The 22683-nt window shown below is 38.9% G+C and overlaps 1 protein-coding gene across 7 annotated transcripts in view; it reads left to right on the top strand.

Annotated features, from left to right (window-relative positions):
- The window catches only part of TDRD3 (tudor domain containing 3), a 221665-nt gene that overhangs the window by 74985 nt on the left and 123997 nt on the right, over nucleotides 1-22683 (top strand). For all 7 annotated transcript variants that reach the window (XR_010318188.1, XR_010318187.1, XR_010318186.1 and 4 more), the window contains exon 3: nucleotides 3512-3577. Coding sequence is in view for 1 of the 7 variants with exons in the window: in XM_064270056.1 (XP_064126126.1) it covers nucleotides 3512-3577 (66 nt within the window). In the remaining 6 variants the exon portion in view is untranslated. The remainder of the gene's footprint in view (nucleotides 1-3511; nucleotides 3578-22683) is intronic.

The following is a 22683-nucleotide window of genomic DNA, read 5'->3' as shown; positions in this document are numbered from 1 at the left end:
CAAACACAGAGGGCAAGGTCCTAGTGGGGACTTGGTGCAGAGCTTCCATGTCCCCTGGGGACATGCTTACCCTCCGGAAAGGAAATGTGCATTCTCTCCACCCAGGAAGCTACATAGCCTCCGTCTTCCAAGGCCTTCACTGGCCTCACCACATGGCCATGAGAGATTACATCATGCCTTCTTGAGGCCTAGTCAGGACTGGGCCCCCAGGCGGTCCCTCTTGGTCTGGTCACGCCCACTCATTGACCTCACTTGTGATCAGGCTCTCACTCAGGACCAAAGGCCAAATAGCTTACTGCAAGGTAGGTGGCTCCACACTTCACAGTTGGTAATATTTTTTCCATTTTATATAAGAATAAATTAACTGAGTTTAGAGAATTTGTGATAGTGTCCAAGGTTGTATGGGTGATTAATTACAGCTTGAAATGAATCAAACTTTAGGATTTTAGTCAAGGGCTCATTTCTACTTTACATCGATGCCTCATTTTAGCTTGAATGTTTGAATTAAATTTCATGATTACTGATGAACAGTTATTTCAGCCTTTGAGTGACTTCAAAACATGCCTATATTTTTATGAATTGTTAGTTGTATTATTGACCTAATAGTTGTTATGCATGTTTAAATGATACAAAATGTTATCATATTGTTGTTGTATATTCACTGACATAATTATGATAGCTGGCATTCACTTAGTAGTAACTCTGTGCCAGTCATTGTGTTTCACATGGATTAACATTTAATGCTCGAAACAACCATAACATAGGAAAAACTGGTAAAAGAAAGTATTTTTTTACCCTTGTATTGTTCAGAATTTTCACAGTGAAAAAGCGTAGAACCTGAGGCACAGTTTATAATTTAAAAGACTGGAAAGGATTGGCGGGCATTGTGCAATATATATGCTTGTGTCTCAGGTTGACCAGGTAAAGGTATTCCACACACGAGGATACTCTGTGATTGTAGATGTTTGAAGAAGACTCTCCTGTCTCTATATATTCATTTTACATCACGTGTAATCATCTGGTGTTTTCTCCTTAAGTCTAACCTAAATTTCTCACTTATAATTTATGTGAATAAATGCACTATATTTTCTTTATTCTGCACTTAAGGCCATGAAGAGTTACTGTTTACTATATTTTGAGAAGTAACAGAACCATGCAAATGTAGTTATTAAATCAGCCTCACTATCTCAAGTGTCGGCATCGACTCGACGGCACTGGATGTTTCGGTGGGATCTCAAGTGTCAGGTTAATTTCTTAGCTGAAATAATTGGGCCTTTTTCATGAATACTGATACTTTTCATTTGAGTAAATTTTTTACCATTCCTTTAGCTTTCACTTCTTAAAGAAGCCATAATATTTAAAAGTTCTCTTTTTATGTAGATTAGGTAGTAGCTGAAGTTTTCTTTTTATATCAGAAATGGCTGGAACTTTATCTTAGTCCATTATGGTTTTCATTTTACGTATTGCTTTGGTCTGTTGAGTAGTAACGTACTTCAGTATTTTCAGATAGTCACTTGTGTGCTACCTTCTATTTGTGTAATTTGTTTAAGCAGATGAAATAAATACCGTAGTGAAGTCTTACTGTAATTTCTTTGCTATTGCAGTGGCATTATTCCCTGAAATACTTGTATAATATATTATGGGTATCATAGTCATGTATTTTCATGTCCCTGCATATCAAGTTTATGTAGGGTTCAGTTGTAAACATAAACTGTGTTTATATACTCAAAAGCAGTCATTTAATTTTGGATTCTGGCATTAATTTTTAGGTAAGACTAAATTTACATGAAATCAACCTTTGGATTTTAGTGGAGAATAGTTAGTATGTTGAAAGTTTTACTTAAAGAAATATGACCAGAATTGACACTTTGTATATTACCGTTCAACTTATTGGCACACTTTAAGCAACTTTATGTATTGTGCTATGTTATTTGTAAGATTGATTATAGCTATGACTCTCATATTCAATAGACATTTAGTTTTTTAAAACTATTGTGTTTTAGGTGAAAGTTTATATAAGATACTAGTTTCCCATTTAACAATTTTTATACAACTTGTTCCATGACATTGGTTACATTTTTTAGAATGTGTTAGCGTTCTCATTATTTCCATTCTTTTTGTTCTCTTTCCATTAATCTAGCTTCCCTGCATCTCCTTAGCTTCTCATCTTTGTTTTAGGGTAAACCATTTGGTCTCATATAGTTGATTATTTAAGGGAGTCCAGTATTCATGGGTGATATTATTCATTTTATAAGCCAATCTATTGTTTGGATGAAAGGTGACACCAGGAGTAGCCTCAGTTCCAAGTTCAAAGGGTATTTTAGGCCAATAGTTTCAGGGGTTCGTCCAGTCTCTATCAGTCTAGTAAGTCTTGCGTTTTTTAGGAATTTGAGTTTTGTTTTATATTTTTCTCCCTTTCTGTCTCGGGCCTTCTATTGTATCCCTGGTCAGAATGGTAGGTAATGATAGACGGGCACTATCTAGCTCTGGTCTCAGGCTAAATGATGCTGTGGTTCATATGGGCTGTTAGTCCCATGGATTAGTTTCTTCTTTGAGTCTTTGGTTTCCTTCATTCTCTTTAGCTCTAGGCTAGTAGAGACTAATAGTTGTATGTTAGATGGCCACTCGCAAACTTTTAAGACCCCGGATGCTACTCACCAAACTAGAATATAGAACGTTATGAACTATTATGCCAATTGACTGAGTTTTCCCATGAGACTATGGTCCTAAGCCTTCGAATCCAGTAATCCAATCCACGAGGTGTTTGGTTGTATCTAGGAAGTATCTGTAACTGTGCCCCCATGTGGTTTATTGTATATACTAATGTATATGTAGTGCACATAAACGTATGTATGTATGCCTACAGATGCACCTGTACATGTACACTCATATACTCGTATGTGCCCTCCTATACACATATATGCATACATGTCTACCTGTGTAACCACATACATATTTTTTTTTGGTTGTTGTTGTTACAAAATTGTATGTTACAGCATTTACTAAAATTGTACCTCATTCTTGCGTACTTCTTAGTATCTTCATTTACCTTGAACAAGTTGTGCAGACTTCACCTATGTTGGGTATTGCCTTTCCCATCACCCAAAAATAACGAGTGTCTATTACGTAGAAAGTGATTCTCCCTTTCTCCTCCTCCTCTGTTGCTTTCTGAGTATATACCTATTCTAGACTTCTTATGTGAGACCATTTAATATTTGTCCTTTTGTGACTGACCTGTTTCACTCAGCATGATAACCTCCAGATTCATCCATGTTATAAGGTGTTTCGCGGGCTCCTCATTATTCTTTATAGTTGCGTAGTATTCTGTTATGTGTGTGTACCACAGTTTATCAGTTCATCTGTTGATGGACACTTAGGTTGTTTCCATCTTTTTGCTATATTTATTTAATTTTTTAATCCATAAATCCTTACGTAAGTTTATCTTTTGTTTATGAAATTTAGATTTACTTTTCTCTCTGATTATATTTTAATAACAATATTTTTATTTTAGACAGATCTGAGAACAATTGGCAAGAAATTCCTCCCCAGTGACATCAATGGTGGAAAGGTAGAAAAGGTAAAGAAAAACATTAACTTCCTAAGTTAGCTAACTTTCTAAGTTATCAACATCTCTTAAATTATTGGAATTATTTTTTATCTAAAATGACTGCAACTGCACAGAAATATTTTGGAGATAAAGAGGTCACAAAGTTGTCATTGTGGTGTGTTCCTGTACACATGGAAAATTGTTGAGTTAAACTTTTGGTGACTTTTCAACATTGAGTATATAAACCCTTCTGTTTCAGGAATTATAAAGAACATTTGAGACTTACTAGACATTATTGGAGCTCAGGAAAAGGACCTTTTCTTATCTTTTTATTACTTATTGTCATATTTATTTTATGAATTTGTTAATAAAAGTATAAGATTATGAGAGAAGATTAGGAGAAATTTGGCAGAGCAATGCGTTTACTTATTGCTCTCATTTTGCATTACACGTATGTGTGTTCATGTTACAATTTTTTTCAGCCATCTCTCTGTTAAATAGAAGGATGAGTTTTTAGATACCAATCAGTCGTTTGCTTCCTATTCATTTATATTTAATTTCTTGTCATTTCAAAATATGCGTGAATTGTGTCAGCCAAGAGTTTCCTGTGTGCTTCTAGTCACGTTTTGAGCTATTAAGCTGAGGAACATCATTAGCTATAATCTGAAGAACTACTTTTAACGTATGTTTTATGTTTGAATAAATATTCTAATTTTAACACTCAGGTATTTAAAGTATTTATTACACCTCAGATGTTTTAGGAATAATTTAAGAAGGACCAAAGATGGAACAACATAAATTTCTCCCTTTTTCTAATGTTAATCCATCTGTGGAATAGACGGTAATCACGGTGCTGGAAAGAACCAGAAGAGGGTTTCTCATCTACTCCCAGTTTTGAGGCAGATACAAGGAAGGCTCTGTGACTTCGTTTAGCAGTTCATTTTATGTTTAGCAACACTCGTGTCAGGAAACTATATTTTAGTCTAAATCTCTTATACGCAACTTAACATTAGTAATGTCTCCTTTTTCTCCCCTCAGGGGAAATGGAGAACATCTGGTTACTTTCCTTTGTGAATAATTCTTTTACTGAAGACTTATAAATGTCACCCCACAGGTTTCTCTTTGATAAAGCCATCTATTTTGGTTCCTTTGTTTATTCTCATTCTCAAGCTTTTCATCCTTCTTCACTGTTCTTCTCAGAATCCTCTGCAGGTTTTTTATGTTTATTTTCTGGTCATGGTGGTATTTCTTAGAGCTCAGTGTACTCCAGAATCACCTGGGGCGGGGGTAACCCCATTGCTGCGGAGTCGATTCTGATTCACAGGTTGCTGGGCCCCAGCTCCTGCCCCTCTGAGTTTCTGATTTTGTAGGATTGTAATGAAACCTGAGAATTTTTTGAAAACATTTCCAGGAAATGTTGACGCTGCTGGTTTTGGAAGATGAGGTGACAGTCTTGGACAGGTATGATGAGTACAGCAGTTCTCTATGGGAAAAGTAAATAACATCAAAGCAGTGTTTGTGCATCTTTACAAGATGAGAGAGGAGGCCATCTTCCTACTGAGAGCTGCTTTCATTAGCCTCTTAGGGTCTCTTGGGAAGGGCCTCACTCGTGTCTTCCAGCACCCTTGGAAGCTCACTCACTAGCCTTGAGGCTCAATGCAAGGTACTGGAGTTTCACAACAGATCCGTAATCCTTCCTCTTTGCAGGTAGATTAAAGGAGTGTAGAAAGAAATGAGTGTAGAAAGGAGTCTTCAAACTTCCTCCCTTGAGTGGCCAAAAGTAAATGCTCACATGGTATTATCTAAGTCTTACTAATTATAATAACAGCTATTAAAAAAAATTTTTTTTTTATTATAATTAATAAGAGATGACTCCATTTTTCAGCATTTGAGAATTTGAGAGTGGAAAGGAAGAATGGAGAGTGGATGCATCTATGCTCGGATAAGAAAGATTATAGGTCTATAGTCAGGAGAAAACAGCCCTGGGCATATTAAATTTACAACTCTTTGTTCTAAAACAGATCTCGGGCCTTTAGAAAAGTATCGTTAACTAGAGTTTGAGACACTAAAATCTTGAAAAGTGCTATTATCAATTATTTTGGGAGAAGGTAAAATGCCAGAAGTCTAAGTAACTTCATTATTAATCTGATGGAGCCCTGTTGGCGTAGTGGCTGCTAGCCAAAAGGTTGGCAGTTCAAATCCACCAGCCGCTCCTTGGAGACACTATGGGGCAGTTCTGCTCTGTCCTGTAGGGTCGCTGTGAGTTGGAACTGACTTGACGGCACCCAACAACAACAACAATGATAGTATTGCTCAGGTCTCTTTCTTTTTCCTCCTATTGTCTTCTTAACATTATTTTGCAATTCTTATGTTTTCTTCATAATGTTCCCTTATAACTTGATGGAGAAGTTTCAGAGATTGAAAGCAAGTGGTGAAAATGAGAAAATGACAACTTTCTCCAGGCTTCTAAGCTTAAGCTAGATTTTCCCATAGGCAGTTCATGTGTGTTTTTTAAGCCATAAACATTGTGAGAGTGGAGGGATATATAATGGTATAGCCATATTTTGCAACTTTTTTTCTGGGTTTTCAGGGCAGGCTTTAAATTGCTCGGATACTACAGACTCCTGGAACATAGTGGCTTATGAATAAGTTAAGAATCATGGCAAAAGGCCATGATGAAAAGGAAGTAAAACCATGTTGTTTGTTGTTCTTAGGTGCCATTGAGCCGATTCCGACTCATGGCGACCCTGTGCACAACAGAGTGAAACACTGCCCAGTCCTGCACCATCCTCACAGGATGTTATGTTTGAGCCCATTGTTGCAGTCTCTCAAACTGCTTAATATTTTTCATATTCCTCACTAAGTTTGATATTTTGCTTTGGTTATTTTAATAGCTTTAGCTTCTGATTCAAGGTATAGAAGTCAATTATAAAATATAGATAAATGTAAAAATTCTGTGTGACCAGTGCAGCTATGTGAGGGTCCTGATGTAGAGCTCTCACAGGAAAGGCTTTCAGTTTTGTTTATTTTTTACACCTAAGTTCTAAGGCTCACATGCTGTATAAGACTTTTTAAACGTGAAACTTTGAATAAGACCAATTTCTACAAGTAGAAGTGTCCCTTTCAAAGCCTTGCAATACCAGTATTAACCACTAGATGGCTTCACTGCCTTAAAATTAAAACTCAATGCCTTCTCACTCTAGGATACTCTAGAAATTGGATTTTTTTTTTTTTAATTGAAAAGTTTTAAGCTTAAATTTAAATAAAATCATATCAGGTTTTCCATATGTTAATTTACTACACTTTACCAGTGCTCCTTTTAGTGACTTATTAAGATTGAACATGCACTTTTATTTTTTAGAAAAATGGGTTACTGAAACCCTAATTTTACTATGCCTTATCTACAAATGCTTTTTTAGTTGGTTGGTGTTTACAAATGCTTATTGGTCATTATTTATGGGAATTTTTTGACATTTAAAAGAGACTGTACAAAACAATATGTGTTAGACATAATTTTCTGGTAATTGAATAACAAACTGTTACCTTTACTTTAAAGATAATTTTTTTTTTTTTATTCTCTCAGAGAAGAAAATGCTAGAGAGGGGAAGGATTAAGATATGGAATAGGCAGATGACCCTGGGAGAAGTCTTACTTTTAACTGGTAGTCCCACCTTCTTTTCCCAGAATTTCATCTGCTGTAATTACTCTGAATGATTGAATAAAGCAAATTATGTTTTGTGCTGTTATTTTGACGTATAAATGGACTTTTTTTTTTTTTTTAAACTTTCAGGAAATCCCAAGTTTGGGAAAACCTATTCGATATTATTTGGTCTACTTCTCAATTACCAGGCATTTGCTATGTGCTATTTTAAAATTTTCTAAGGGATAGAACCATTCACATCTTCCAGTAAATGTACCAATATCTTTATGATTCAGAAAGTTTTTCTTTTCTTATTATTATTTTGATCTGATTCCCCTTGATAAATATGAGTACCATTTGAAAATTTTGAGATTAAGGTTAAGGGCTACCTTTCCAAAGATGGGAACCCTGGTGGCATAGCGGTGAAATGCTATAGCTGCTAACCAAAAGGTCAGCAGTTCGAATCCACCAGGTGCTTCTTGGAAGCTCCACGGGGTGGTTCTCCTCTATCGTATAGGGTCGCTATGATTCAGAATCAACTTGATGGCAACGGGGATGTTTTTTTCCCCCCAAAGATATTTGTTTCAGTGCTCCTGATGCCTTTGATCTGCTTTCCAGCTGATCTTTTTTGCTATGCCAAGCTCCTAAGTTATTTAGGAGAACCCTGGTTTTTAGTAAAATCATCACCATCATCACCTTCTTTATCTTCCTCTGCCGTTTATTGAGAGCTTATTCTGTGCTAGTTCCCGTATTAAGTACGTTCTATGTAATATGCAATCTTCAGAACAACACTAAGAAATAGCAATTATTACTCCCTTCCCTTTACTTTAGAGGTGAGAGAGCTGCAGCTTCCCCAAGATCATCATCTTCTGTTGCTGCCGCACGTTAGTCATCGCCAGGGGAATGACGTGTGCTTCTCTCCGCTGCCAGGCAAAGTGCTACTTACTCTTCAAACTTCAACTTCAATGCTACTTCTCCTCTCCTAATTTTCTTGACCTCTTTTGAGTAGAATTAAATTTTAACATTTCATATTCCTATTGTCCTTTATTCTTACGTCTATTTTTAGCATGTAAGAAATCACGTCATTGTTTTAGAATGGTACAACAGAAAGAAGACAGGCTTTGGTGTGAGACAGACTGGAGTTTGTCAAAATCAAAATCCTGATTTTACCTCTTACTAACAGAGTGGTCACTGGCGAATAATACATGAATAATAATGTGTTTTGTAGTTCTAAACCCACCAAAAAAAAAAAAAGAAGAAACAAACCCGTTTCCCCTGAGTCAATTCCAATGCATAGGGACCCTATAGGACAGAGTTAAGAACTGCCTCATATGGTTTCCAAGGAGTGCCTGGTGGGTTCGAACTGCTGACCTTTTGGTTAGCAGCCAAATGCTTACCATTTCACCACCAGGGCTCCTTGTAGTTCTGAACGTATATTAAATCACTTATGTGAAGAGTCTGGCGTATTTTCTGGTATATCTAGCTAAATAGATTATAATAAAAACAAAAGGATTATTAAGCAGTTTTTGGATGTCCTAGTTGTGCTAGGTGCAAGGGATGTAAACATTAACAAAGCAGCCTCTACCCTCTTGGAGCACATAGCCTATTGAGAGGAAAGCCAACAATATAAATGTAGTGAAACAAAGGGTGTGTACACACAACAAAAGGGGACCTGGTTTAGCTTAGTGAGGTGGGGAGGCTACTTTTCTTGTTAGACTCTTAGCTTTTAGACCTGTGATTCTAAAGCAGGAACTGGTGGGCAGACCCCAGTGCGGGCGAATGTTCAGAGTCTTCAGGTAGGAGAATGTGTGTGTGTGTGTGTATACATATACACACATGGTTGTGATCAGTGGTTAAGTGATCAGCTGCTGATTGAAAGGTTGGCAGTTTGAACCCACTCAGTGGCACCACAGGGAAAAAAGCCCTGGAGAGATGCTCCTGAAAAGATTACCTGTTGCCATCGAGTAGATTTCCACTCCTAACAACCCTATAGTACAGAGTAGAGCTGCCCCATGAGGTTTCCGAGGCTGTAAATCTTTACAGAGCAGACTGCTGCATCTTCCTCCTGCAGTGTGGCCGGTAGGTTCGAATTGCTGACCTCTTGGTAAGCAGCCGAGAACCGAACCACTGTGTTTCTTTCCGTAAAGATTACAGCCTAGAACACCCTTTGGGACTGTTCTGCTCTGTCACATGGGGTCATTAGCTGTCGAAATTGACTTGATGGCACCAAACAACAGCATATGTATACATTTATATATAGGTGTATGTGTATGTCTTTCTAGCTATTGACCTATTGATCGTACACCACATTCAGTATTATTATTTCTATTGGGGAAACAAAAAAGGGCTATTTTGTTTAACAAACTATAGAAAATGGAGCTTGATCAACCCTTGACTAATGATAATACACAGAAGATAAGTACAGTCTTGCGTTGCTTAACACCGATGTAACAGCCTGTGAGATAGGATGTTATATGATTTAGATGTTGTACGAACACCATACTGTAGATGAAGGTCCTTTCAGGTATTCCAGAATGAGGAGGTTTTGTCCATATTAAAAATTTGCTGGGGCAAATTACCACCCTCTACAATTAGTTTATGTAAGGTTTCAACAAATTCTTCTACTGCCTTCATATCAGCACTCACAGACACACCACTCATTTTCACATTATGCAGTGAAAAACGTTGTTTGAAGCGCTTGAACCACACGGTGCTAACACTAAACTTAATATCAGTAGTCTGGTCCTGCTTTTTCTTTTAGGATCTTGAGCAAGCTTCATGCCTTAGCAGTGATCATCAGCGTGCTGAGAGGGATTCGCTTTTGTGTGGGTTCTCAGTCCGTGTCATTAGCAGTTTCTCCACATCTGTTATAGGTCCCTCTCGCATTTTCATTAGCCTTGTGGTTTTCAGTGGAGCCGATCATTTAACAGCTTGGAGAATTTTTTCTTTGTTTTTGAGAATCGTTGTGATTGTCGACTGTGACATGCCTGAATTCACTACGTCCCATTCTCCAATCAGAATACCTGAACTCTATCATAACCTTATGGGACCATGTACGTACATGTTGTCAGACACTTTCTGAATGGAGGTTACATAGCGCATGACTGTATAATGGACATTTGTGATTACTAGAACCTGAATTCTCACCTTCTGTTTGGGGAAATTTCCCATCTTCAAGTCTTGGTGATGGAGAAGCAAAAATTGCCCGATGCTTTTTTCCCAGCCTCCTTCACAGCTGTACCATACCTGTGCACCTCAGCTCTGCTAGGGCAAATGGTACAAGTCAGGGCTTTCCCTCACTTCCTAGAACTGGTTCATCAGCACATTACTGTCATCAAACCAATACTGTGGTTTGATTTTGAGTGTTTTTCTTAATGCATATGCTACAGACCTTGTTCTCTAGTTCTGACATTTCAATCAACTATCCAATATCTTAATTAAAAAAAAAATTATGTAAATTATTTGAAGTATTTTAATGTAATATTTGATATATGCAAATATATACATTTTGAAGCTCAATAAATAGAGCACCTGTGAAGCCTCAGCCCGATGTAATAACTTGAACTTGACATTACTATTCTGTCTGCTTGTGTGTCCTACACTTGTTGCCGTTGAGTCGATTCTGACTCAGAGCGACCCTATAAAACAGAGTAGAACTACCATCCATAGGGTTTCCCAGGAGCAGCTGGTGAATTCGAACTGCTGACATTTTGGTTAGCAGCCGAGCCCTTAACCACTGCACTACCAAGGGCTCCTAGCCAACCCCCAAAGAAACTACTATTGTGAATTTTATGTTTAGCATTTCCTTGGTTTAAAAAAAAAATTAGTTACGTATGTAATTATCCCTAAACAATATGTTGTTTTGCTTTGTTTTTGAGCTTAATAAAATGTTAGCATATTGTTTATCTGCTACAACTTGCTCTTAACATTCAGTGTTATAGCTCCAAGATGTGTCCACTTTGTATATAGATGTTCATTCATTTTCTCTCGCATAATATTAAACCACATGTATATACCGCATTTTGTTATTCATTCTCCTGCTAATGAATACTTAGGTTATTTTCACTTTTTTGGTAATAGAGGAACTGCTCCAGGAACAAACTTGGACATGTTTCTTGATGTATATGTGTAGGATTTTCTCTAGGGAATTGTAGATGGTAGAGTTATATGAGTGTTCAGCTTTATAGCGACCCTCTTGGGGTCACTATGAGCTGGAATTGACTCAGTGGCACTGGGTTTAGTTTGGGTTCAGCTTTATAAGATATTGCCAAAGTATTTCCCAGAGCAGTTGTTACAGGTCTATAGTACCTTCAGTAGTGTATACAATTTCCCATTGGTCCATATCGTTTTGGCACTTGAAATGATCAGATTTTTCTTATCTTATGGTTTTAAAATGGCATCGAATTGTGGTTTCAGTATATATAATCTTAATTATTAGTGAGTTTGAGAAACTCTATATACTTATTGGTCATTTGAGAGTTCTGTGCAATTTCTATTCACATTTTTTGTACATGTTTTTAGTAAATTGTCTTTTTCTTGATCTGTAGGCATTCTTTATAAACTGCATACAAATTTGTTGGTTATATGGCTACATGTTTTCGCTTTTGAAGAGCAAAATGTTAATTTTAATATAACTATTAATTGTTCCTTTTATGGATAACTCTTCTTGTCTCTTCCTTAAACCAAGTCCAAGAATCCTATAGATTTTAATGTTTTGGGTTTTCATTTAAGTCTTTAAACTACTGGCAATTGATTTTGATTTTGTGTATGGTGACAGTAGGTATTTAATTCTGCTGCTTCCATGTATTAAAAAACCCATTGCCATCGAGTCGATTCCAACTTACAGCGACCCTCTAGGACAAAGTAGAACTGCCCCATAGGGTTTCCAAGGAGTGCCTGTTCGATTCAAACTGCTGACCTTTTGGTTAGCGGCCATAGCTCTTAACCTCTGCACCAGCAGAGCTCCATTTCCATATGTATTACCAGTTCATCCCACACCGTCTATTACATAGCCATCCTTCTTCAGTGATTTGCATTGGCTACTCTTTCATAAAACAAATATTCATGCAGGTGTATGTCTGTTGCTAGGCTCTCTGCTGTGTCATCGAACAGTTTGTTTTTCTTGGAACCAGTTATATACTGTTGCAATTACTATAGATTTATAATAAATCCAGACATTTTGTAGGACAAGTCCTCTTGTATTATTCTTCCTTAGGTTATTCTGTCCCCTCCCTTTTTTCTCCCTCTCATAAATTTTAAAATCAGATTACCAAGTTTTTGAAAATACCGTGTTGAGGTTTTGATTGAAGTTGCTCTGAATCTGCAGATCAGCCTAAAGACTATTGACATCTTTATCATATATTACCAGTGATAAGCTGGCAGACTGTCTCTGGGGGCAGGGAAGCCTTGGTTTGTAGCATTTGCTAGTTTCTGTGGTGTAAATATTTCCATCACAGCCAATTATAAGTGGCTGACGTAAATCACTGAACCTAAACTTGAAAAGGCGCATGCACGGTGGGCTCTTGTGAACTGGTTTGAGCCATCTCCAGCACATTCCTATATAAAAAAAAAAAAAAAAAAATTTTTTTTTAATATATACCCCCCCAAAAACCAAACCCACTGCTGTTGAGTCGATTCCGACTCATAGCAACCCTGTAAGACAGAGTAGAACTGCCCTACAGAGTTTCCAAGGAGTTCTTGGTGGATTTGAACTGCCAGCCTTTTGGTTAACATCTCTTCATTTATTTATTTTTTCCATAGAATTTTGTAATTTATTGGAAATATATATGTAGTTCATCTTTTGTAAGCTTTATTCTTGAAACTTTCTATTTTTGGTATTGTGTTATTTTTTGAAATTATCTTTTCTATGTTGCTGGAGCACAGAAAGGCCGCTGATATTTGTATATTGATCTTCTGCCTCCTTGCTAAACGCTATTTCTTAATAACATTTTTATAGTTTCTTTAACGTTTTCTGTGTAAATAATTATGTATAATTTGGAAATAAAGATTGTTTTAAAGGTTTTCTTTCTTTGCAGTACCTTTTTTTTTTTTTTTTTTTAAACATGTTGCACTGGCTAGATCTTCCAGGATAGTGCTTAATAAAGTGTGATAGTGGGCCTCTTTTTATTCATGACTTTAAAGGGGAAATTGCTAATACATTACTACCAAGAATGTTTTCATAGTTTTTGTGGTAGTACTCTTTATCTTTCTGTTTCTATTTTGTTAAGAATTTTTATTACGAATAAATGTTGAATTTTATCAAATGCATTTCTTATGAGTTTTGGTATGATCATAAAGTTTTTCTCCATTAAATATGTGATCAGTTATATTAATGGTTTTTCTAATGTTCACCCATTATTGTATTGCTGAGTAAATCCCATTTAGATATGATGGGTTTTTTATCCATTGCTGAGGATCTGTGAGCATCTGTGTTCACTAATAAGATTGCCTTCTAGTTTTTCTTTCTAATACTGTCTGGTTTTAATATCAAGATTCTGCTGATCTTTTTCGAATGAGTTGTAGAAATTCTCAGGTTTTCCCTATTATCTGAAAATTTTTATATAAAATTGGAATGATTTGTTCTTTGAATGGTCTGGACCTAATGTTTCATTTGTGATTATATTTTGAATTATGTACCTTCCTTAATTGTTTTAAGACTCTTCAGACTTTATATTTCCTCTTGAGGGAGTTTTGGTGAGAGATAGAAACCCTGGTGCCATAGTGGTTAAATGCTACGGCTGCTAACCAAGAGGTCAGCAATTTGAATCCACCAGGTGCTCCTTGGAAACTCTATGGGGCAGTTCTACTCTGTCCTGTAGGGTCACTATGAGTTGGAATCAACTGAACGGCAGTGGATTTGGTTTTTGTTTTTTATTGTGATCCTTAAGGTTGTGTGTCAGTGTGGCTAGGCCATAATTCTCAGTGGTTTGGCAGATGTTATGTAATTGTTCTCCATTTTGTGATCTGTTATGAGCAGCCAATCAATTGCAAGGGGAGTTTTCTTGAGGGTGTGGCCTGTGTCTAATTTATATGGATGTTCTGGCAAAGGTCATGCTCTCTTGATCCTACATCCGACTTGTTATTCTCTGACCCTTGGTTCTTGGGATGTGAGCAAGCAGCCTGCCATCTGACCTGATTTTTTTGGGTTCCCCAGCTTCCACAACCTCATGAGCCAGCAGACTTCTGCCTGACCTGATTTTGGGTTCATTAGCCCCAGTAACCACATGACTCGAGAAGCCTCCAGCCTGACGCCTGACCCATAAATTTGGGACTTGCCAGCCTCCACAACTGCGTGAGCCATTTCCTTGAAATAAATCTCTCTTTATATATTTATATAGCTCTCTGGTGGCGCAGTGGTTAAGAGCTTGGCTGCTAACCAAACACTTCACTGGTTTTGCTCCTCTAAAGAACCCAGCATAAGACATTGGGTACTGAGAGTTCTGGAGGAACGAAATTGTAAGAATGAATTTTCTGAATTGGTTCTCAAGTCTGGCTATCTTAAAGGCACTGATGATTCTGCCTCCAGTAATAAAGAGGGCGTTGCTAATCCGTGGCATGAGGTGGCAATAGAAATACAAAAAATATCACCATCAGTGGAACAGATATTTGTGAGAGACAAGGCTCTGATTGGTTGCGTATTTGATACTTTTCTACAATTTTGTCAGAATGAGAAGTATAAGGAAGCTGGTTGGTTGGTGCTGTTTTTCCTAGACAAAGTGGTGAAAGAAAGGGATGAGCTTAGGGCTTCAGAGTCACAGCTCAAGCACCGCTTACAAGACCTGGAAGTTGTCATGTATGCCGGGAAGGAAAGCCTTATTTCTTGTAGTAACAGAGCTGATATTGCCTAAAACCAAACCCAGAGTCTTATCGCAAGAATGGCTGAATTACAATGCCAATTGAATTCTCACCCTCGAATGGTGTCTGAAGTTAAAGTGAGGGCATTGTTTGGGAAGAAATGGGATCCTGAAACCTGGGATGGGGAAGTATGGGCAAATAATCAGGAAGCTGAGGACACTGAGCCCCTAAATTTCATTGAGTCACTCCTGTCAACAGAACCAGTCCTCTTAATCCCATCTGAAGAGATAACTTCGTCTTTGTCTGCTAAGCCACCTCCCTCAATAAAACCATTATCCCTTCCACCCCCATCTGATGAGATTACCCCAGCTGTGTCTGAAGAGTCTGTCTGAGATATCACCTTGGGCGGCACCTGGGGCATTGCCTGGGCATTGCCTGAGGGAAGTGGCTTACAAGATATTGCTGAATGTCCCCAGGACCCACCCCATCCCCTATTTTTGCTGCTAGACCTGTAACTAGACTTAAGTCCCAGCGACCCCAAAAGGTGAAGTACAAGGTGTGATCTAGGAGGAGGTACACTACATTCCAAAAGAACTGCTTGATTTTTCTCATATGTACAAATTGAAACTTGGGGAATGCTTGTGGAAATGGCTATTAAGAGTGTGGGATAATGGTACTAGGAACATAAAGTTGAATCAGTCTGAGTTTATTGATAGGGGCATACTCAGCAAAGATTCTTTATTCAGTGTTTCAGCATGAAAGATTAAGAAAGGAACTAATAGTTGATTTGCTGGTTCACTGAAATATGGATTACATGGTGGCTTACACTAAATCAGGTTGAATTACCGGACTTGCCTTGGTACACTGAGGAAGAAGGTATCCAAAGGCTTAGGGAAACTGGCATGTTAGAGTGGATTTACCAGGTTGGACTCATAGACCCACACATGGAGTGCCCATATGACACACCTTTCACCACAATGGTGAGGAACAAATTTGTGAAGAGAGCCCTAGCACCTTTGAAGACTGCTGTGATTGTTAATTTATGTAAGTCAAGTTTGACAGTGGGAACTGCCGTAACTGAATTAAGACACCTAATGGGGCAGGGTGGTTGGGGTCAAGTGGTGGCACTTAATTGCCAAAAACAAGGTGGGCATGGTTAGCATAATGAACAGCAGAGTCAAAGCAGTAAGCAGAATAGTCTGACTTATGTGGACTTACGATGTTGGCCACTTAGGTATGGTGTCCCAAGGAATGAAATAGGTGGGAAATCTAAATATTTACTTAATCTATGTAAGTGAAAGAATTCTAGGTCAAGTGAATGACAGTTTAACTTGAATCGCCAGAAAAAGAAAGTTACAGCCTTTCAATTGATTCCCAGACTTGAGCTAATTTATAGACCACAACCTGTTGAATGAAGGGGCAGCCAGGTTCTCTTGTGGAAGGACCTCACTACACCGCCACATATTTATATTGTTAATTTTTCTTCCAGCCTTCCCCAAAGGGTCTATGGCCTTTTCTGAGAGTGACTGTTCACTGGGGAAAATAATCAGACTTTTAGGAGATTACTGGACACTGGTTCTGAACTGAAACTAATTCTAGTAGGGTGAAAAAGTCACTGTGGCTGACCAGTCAGAGCAGGGGTGATGGAGATCAGGTTATTAATGGAGTCTTAGGTCATGTCCATCTCATAGTGGGTCCAGTGTGTTCCCGAGCTCATCCTGTAGTGACTTCACCAGTTCAGGAATGCATAATTGAAATAGACATACTCAGCAACTGGCAGAACCCCCACACTGGATCTCTGACATTTTGAGTAAAGGCTATTATAGTATGAAAAGCCAAATGGAAGCCATTAAAACTGTCCCTACCTAGGAAAATCACAGTATGCCTGAAGGGATTGTAGAGATTAGAGCCACCACTAAGAACTTAAAGGATGCAGGGGTGATGATTCCCACCATCTTCCCATTCAACTAGCCTATTTGGCCTGTGCAAAAAAACCACACCTTGGAGCCCGACAGTGGATTATTGTAAACTTAACTAGGTGGTGACTCCAGTTGCAGCTGCTGTTACAGATGTGTTTTATTTGATTGAGCAAATTAATACATTTCTTGGTACGTGTATGCAGCTGTTGATCTGGCCAGTGACTTTTTCTTGATTACAGTTTTGAAGGATCACCAGAAGTATTTTACCTTCAGCTGGCAAGGCCATCGATACACCTTCACTGCCCTATCTTAGGGCTATATCAACTCTCCAGCCTTATGTCATAAGTTAATCCTTAGGGACCTTGATCGCCTTTCCATTCCAGAAGATGTCACACTGGTCCATTACATTGATGATATCATGCTGATTGGATTAGGAAGGAAAAGTATCAAAGACTCTAGACTTATTGGTAAGACATTTGCATGTCGGAAATTAACCTGACAAAAATTTAGGCAGTCTCCACCTCAGTGAAATTCCTAAGGGTCCGTTGGTGTGGGACATGTCACGATATTCCTTCTAAAATGAAGGATAAGTCATCCGACCGCTCCTATAACTAAAAAGGAAGCACAGTGCCTAGTGGGCCTCTTTGGATTTTGAAGGTAACATATCCATCATTGGGTGTGCTACTCCAGCTTGTTTATCAAGTGACTTGAAAAGCTGCAGGTTTTGAGTGGGGCTTAGAATAGGAGAAGGGTCTACAACATGTCCAGGCTGCCATGCAAGCCGCCCTGCAACTTGGGCCATATGATTTGGCTGATCAAATGGTTCTTGAAGTGTCAGTGGTAGATAGAAATGCTGTTTGGAGTCTTTGGCAGGCCTCTATTGGTGAATCACAGCACTGACCCTTACAATTTTGGATTAAAGCCCTGCCACCTTCTGCAGATAACTACTCACCTTTTCAGAAGCAGCTTTTGGCGCGTTACTGAGACTTAGTAGAGACTGAATACTTAACCATGGGCCACCAATTTACTCTGTGGCCCACCAGTTTACTCTGTGGCCTGCCTGCCCTTCATGAACTGGGTGTTGTCTGACCCACAGAGCCATAAAGTTGGACGTGCGTAGTAGCACTCCATTATTAAATGGAAGTGGTGTATGTGAGATCGGGCCTGTCACATTACCTTCCATCTCCCAGTATGCATCTATGGCCTCATGGTGAGTTTTTTATGATCACTTGACTGAGGAAGAGAAAGCTTTTGCCTGGTTTACAGATCGTTCTGTACAATATGCAGGCAGTACTAGGAAGTGGATAGTGGCAGCACTGCAGTCCCTTTCTGGGACCTCGCTGAAGGACAGTGGTGAAGGGAAATTCTCCCAGTGTGCAGAACTTCAAGCAGTGTACCTGGTTGATCATTTTGCTTAGATGCAGAGATGAGCAGATATGCAGTTGTGTACTGATTCATGAAATGTGGCCTGTTGTTTGGCTGTATGATCAGGGACTTGGAAGGACCATGACTGGAAAATTGATGACAAGATGGTATTAGGAAGAGGCATGTGGATAGACCCTTCTGAATGGGCAAAAAAAAAAAATAAAATAAAATAAAGATATTTGTGTCTTATGTGAATGTTCACCAAAGGGTGACCTTGATGAGTAGAATTTTAACAATCAAGTGGATAGGATGATGTGTTCTGTGGTTACCAGTCATTCTCTTTTCCAAGCCAGTTCTGTCATTGCCCAATGGGCTCATGAACAAAGTGGCCATGGTGGCAGGCATGGAGGTTATACATGGGCTCAGCAAGGCTTACTTGGCTACAGCCACTGCTAAGTGTCCAATCTGCCAGCAGCAGAGACCATCACTGAGTCCCCAGTATGGCACCATTCCTAGGGGCGATCAGCCAGCTACCTAGTGGCAGGATCATTACACTGGACCACTTCCGTCATGGAGAGGGCAGTGTTTTGTTTTTACTGGCTTAGACACTTACTGTGGATATGGATTTGCCTTCCTTGCACACAATACTTCTGCCAAAACCACCATCCGTGGTCTTAGATAATGCCTTATCCACCGTCATGGTATTCTGTACAGCATTGACTTGGATCAGGGAACTCACTCATAGCAAATGAATTGTGGCAATTCATGGGCCTATGGACATGGAATTCACTGGTTTTACCATGTTCTCCATCATTCTGAAGCAGCTGGCTTGATAGAATGATGGAAATCTATAAACCAGCCTCCAGTGTATGGTGCTTTTCTTCTGTAGCCAGGATTCATGGTTCTAGGAGTCAAAGGGTGGAAATAGGAGTGGCACCACTCAGTATTACCCCTGGTGACCCACTTGCAAAATTTTTGCTTCCTGTCCCTGTGACCCTACACTCTGCAGGCCTAGAGATCTTAATTGCAAAGGAGGGAATGCTCCCACCTGGAGACACATCACTGATTTCCATTTAACTGGAAGTTAAGAATGCCACACGAACACTTTGTTTTCCTCATGCCTCTGGATCAACAGGCAAAGGAGGGAGTTACCTACCATATTAGCTAGTGTGATTGATCCTGATTCCCAGGAGGAAATCGGATTGATATTATATAACAGTGGTAAAGAAGAGTATGTCTGAAATATATGAGATCCTTTAGGATTTCCCTTAGTACTACCATGCCCTTTGATTAAAGTCAATGGAAAACTAAAGCAACCCAATTCCAGCATGACTACTAATAGCCCAGATCCTTCAGGAATGAAGGTTTGGGTCAGCCCACCAGGCATAGAAGTGTAACCATCTGAGCTATTTGCTGAGGGCAAAGGAAATATGGAATGGCTGGTGGAAAAGATAGTTCCAAATACCAGCTACAGCCATGTAACCAGTTGCAGAAACAAGGACTGTGATTGTTTTGAGTATTTCTTCCTTGTTTTGTTATACCTGCGTGTGTACAAATATCTTGTTTTCTTCTCTCCCTTATTCTATAAAAAAAAAAAAAAAAAAAAACTATAAAATACAAGATGTGAGACTAGTGTGTTTTTGATGGCACACATATTAGTCGTACCATGTTAGATGCAAGTATGACCTTATAATTGTCTTTATTTAGAGATTATGTATGGTTTAAGGAGATGTGTACAGGTGCCAGGTTGACAAAGGGTAGACTGATAGTTAAGGTTATGTGTCAACTTGGCTAGGATAGGATTCTCAGTGGTTTGGCAGATACTATATAATTATCCTCCATTTTGTGATCTGATGTGAGCAGACAGTTGAATGGGGCATTTCACTGGGGGCCTGGCCTGCATTTAATACATACAGATGTTCTGGCAAACTCACCCTCTCACAATCCTGCATCTGATTATTCATCCTCTGACTTCTGGTTCTTGGAACCTGAGCCAGCATCCTGCCGTCTGACCTGTAGACTATAGGATTCTCCAGCTCTGGCTACCTTGTGCACCAGCAGCCTTCTGACTGACCTGTTGTTTTTGGGTTTATCAGCCCCTGCAACCACATAAGTCTGGAGAAGCCTCCAGCCTAATGTTAGCCTGACCCACGGATTTGGGACTTGCCAGCTTCCACAACTGTGTGAGGCATTTCCTTGAAATATATTTCTCTGTATGTACTTATGGAGTCCTGGTGGTGCAGTGGTTAAGAGCTATGGCTGTTAACCAAAAGGTTGACAGTTCAAATGCAGCAGCTGCTTCTTGGAAACTGTATGGGGCAATTCTTTTCTGACCTATAGGGTCGCTCTGTGTTGGGATTGACTCAGTGGCAAAGGGTTTATTTACCTTTTTGAGTATGTATAGATATATACTTTTCTGGTTTGCTCCCTTAGAGAACCCATACTATGGCAGATATTTTTCTAGGAACTTGTATATTTTATCCAAGTTCTCAAGTTGATGTAAAGTTGTACATAGTTTTTTTTTTTTTTTTTTTTTAAACAGCTTTATTGTAATATATTTTACATATCTTAGAATTAACTCGCCTATGCCAAGAAATATGGAAGACAGTTTCCTGGCCAACCGACTGGAAGAGATCCAGATTTACGCCTATTCCCAAGAAAGGTGATCCAACTGAATGCGGAAATTATCAAACAATATCATTAATACCACACGCAAGCAAAATTTTGCTGAAGATCATTCAAAAATGGCTGCAGCAGTATATGGGCAGGGAACTGCCAGAAGTTCCGGCTGGTTTCAGAAGAGGACATGGAACCAGGGATATCATTGCTGATGTCAGATGGATCCTGGCTGAAAACAGAGAATACCAGAAGGATGTTTACCTGTGTTTTATTGACTATGCAAAGGCATTCGACTGTGTGGGTCGTAACAAATTATGGATAACTTTGCAAAGATGGAAATTCTGCAACGCTTAATTGTGCTCATGAGGAGCCTGTACATAGATCAAGAGACAGTTATTTGGACAGAACGAAAGGATACTGAGTGTTTTAAAATCAGGAAGGGTGTGCATCAGGGATGTATCCTTTCACTATACCTGTTCAATGTGTATGCTGAGCAAATAATTCACTGGACTGTATGGAGAACGGGGCATCAGGATTGGAGGAAGACTCACTAACAACCTGCATTATGCAGATGACACAACCTTGCTTGCTGAAAGTGAAGAAAACTTGAAGCACTTACTGATGAAGATCAAGGATCACAGCCTTCAGTATGGATTACACCTGAACGTAAAGAAAACAAAAATCCTCACAACTGGACCAGTAGGACACATCATGATAAACAGAGAATAGATTGAAGTTGTCAAGGTTTTAATTTTACTTAGATCCACAATTGATGCTCATGGAAGCAGCAGTCAAGAAATCAAAAGACGCAGTGCATTGGGCAAATCTGCTGCAAAGGACCTCTTTAAAGTGTTGAAGAGCAAAGACTAAGGTGCACATGACCCAGGCCATGGTATTTTCAGTCGCATCATATGCATTTGAAAGCTGGACAATGAGTAAGGAAGACCGAAGAACAATTGATGCCATTGAATTGTGGTGGTGGCAAAGAATATTGAATATACCGTGGACTGCCAAAAGAATGAACAAATCTGTCTTGGAAGAAGTACAACCAGAGTGCTTCTTAGAGGCAAGGATGGCGAGACTGCGTCTTACATACTTTGGACATGTTGTCAGGAGGGATCAGTCCCTGGAGAAGGACATCATGCTTGGTAAAGTACAGGGTCAGCAGAAAAGGGGAAGACCCTCAATGAGGTGGATTTACACAGTGGCTGCAACAATGGGCTCAAGCGTAACAATGGTTGTAAGGATGGCACAGGACTGGGCAGTGTTTCATTCTGTTGTGCATAATAGGGTCTCTATGAGTAGGAATTGACTTGACAGCACCTAACAACAGCAACAGCAGAATTAGCTCATTTCAAGGAAATAAGTCAAGGATTTTTAATTCTTTACCATGTGTTGTAACCGTCATCATAAATCAGGTTTGGAACATTTTTCGTCTTATACCAATAAGATTCTTCATGCCCATTTACAGTTGATCCCAGTTCCCACCCCTAACCCCAAGGTTGTCTCTATTTGCCATCTCAGTAAATTTGCTTTTTCTTGACATTTCATATAAACGGAATCGTATAATATGTGGTCTCTTGTACCTTGTTTATTCCACTTAGCATAATGTTTTTGAGGCTAATCCGTAACATAGCATGTGTTAGTAGCTTATTCCTTTTTATTGCTGAATAGTATTTCATTGTATGTGTATATGACATTTTGTCTATCCAGTCACTAATTGATGGGCATTAGGTTGTTGTGAACAGTTGTCTCTTACTTAATTTTCATTACTGTTAGACCTATGTTTATGTCTTTTT

This window comes from Loxodonta africana, chromosome 17, assembly GCF_030014295.1.
Source record: "Loxodonta africana isolate mLoxAfr1 chromosome 17, mLoxAfr1.hap2, whole genome shotgun sequence".
Classification (NCBI taxonomy): Eukaryota; Metazoa; Chordata; class Mammalia; order Proboscidea; family Elephantidae; genus Loxodonta; species Loxodonta africana.
This window is presented reverse-complemented; position numbering and strand designations above follow the sequence as displayed.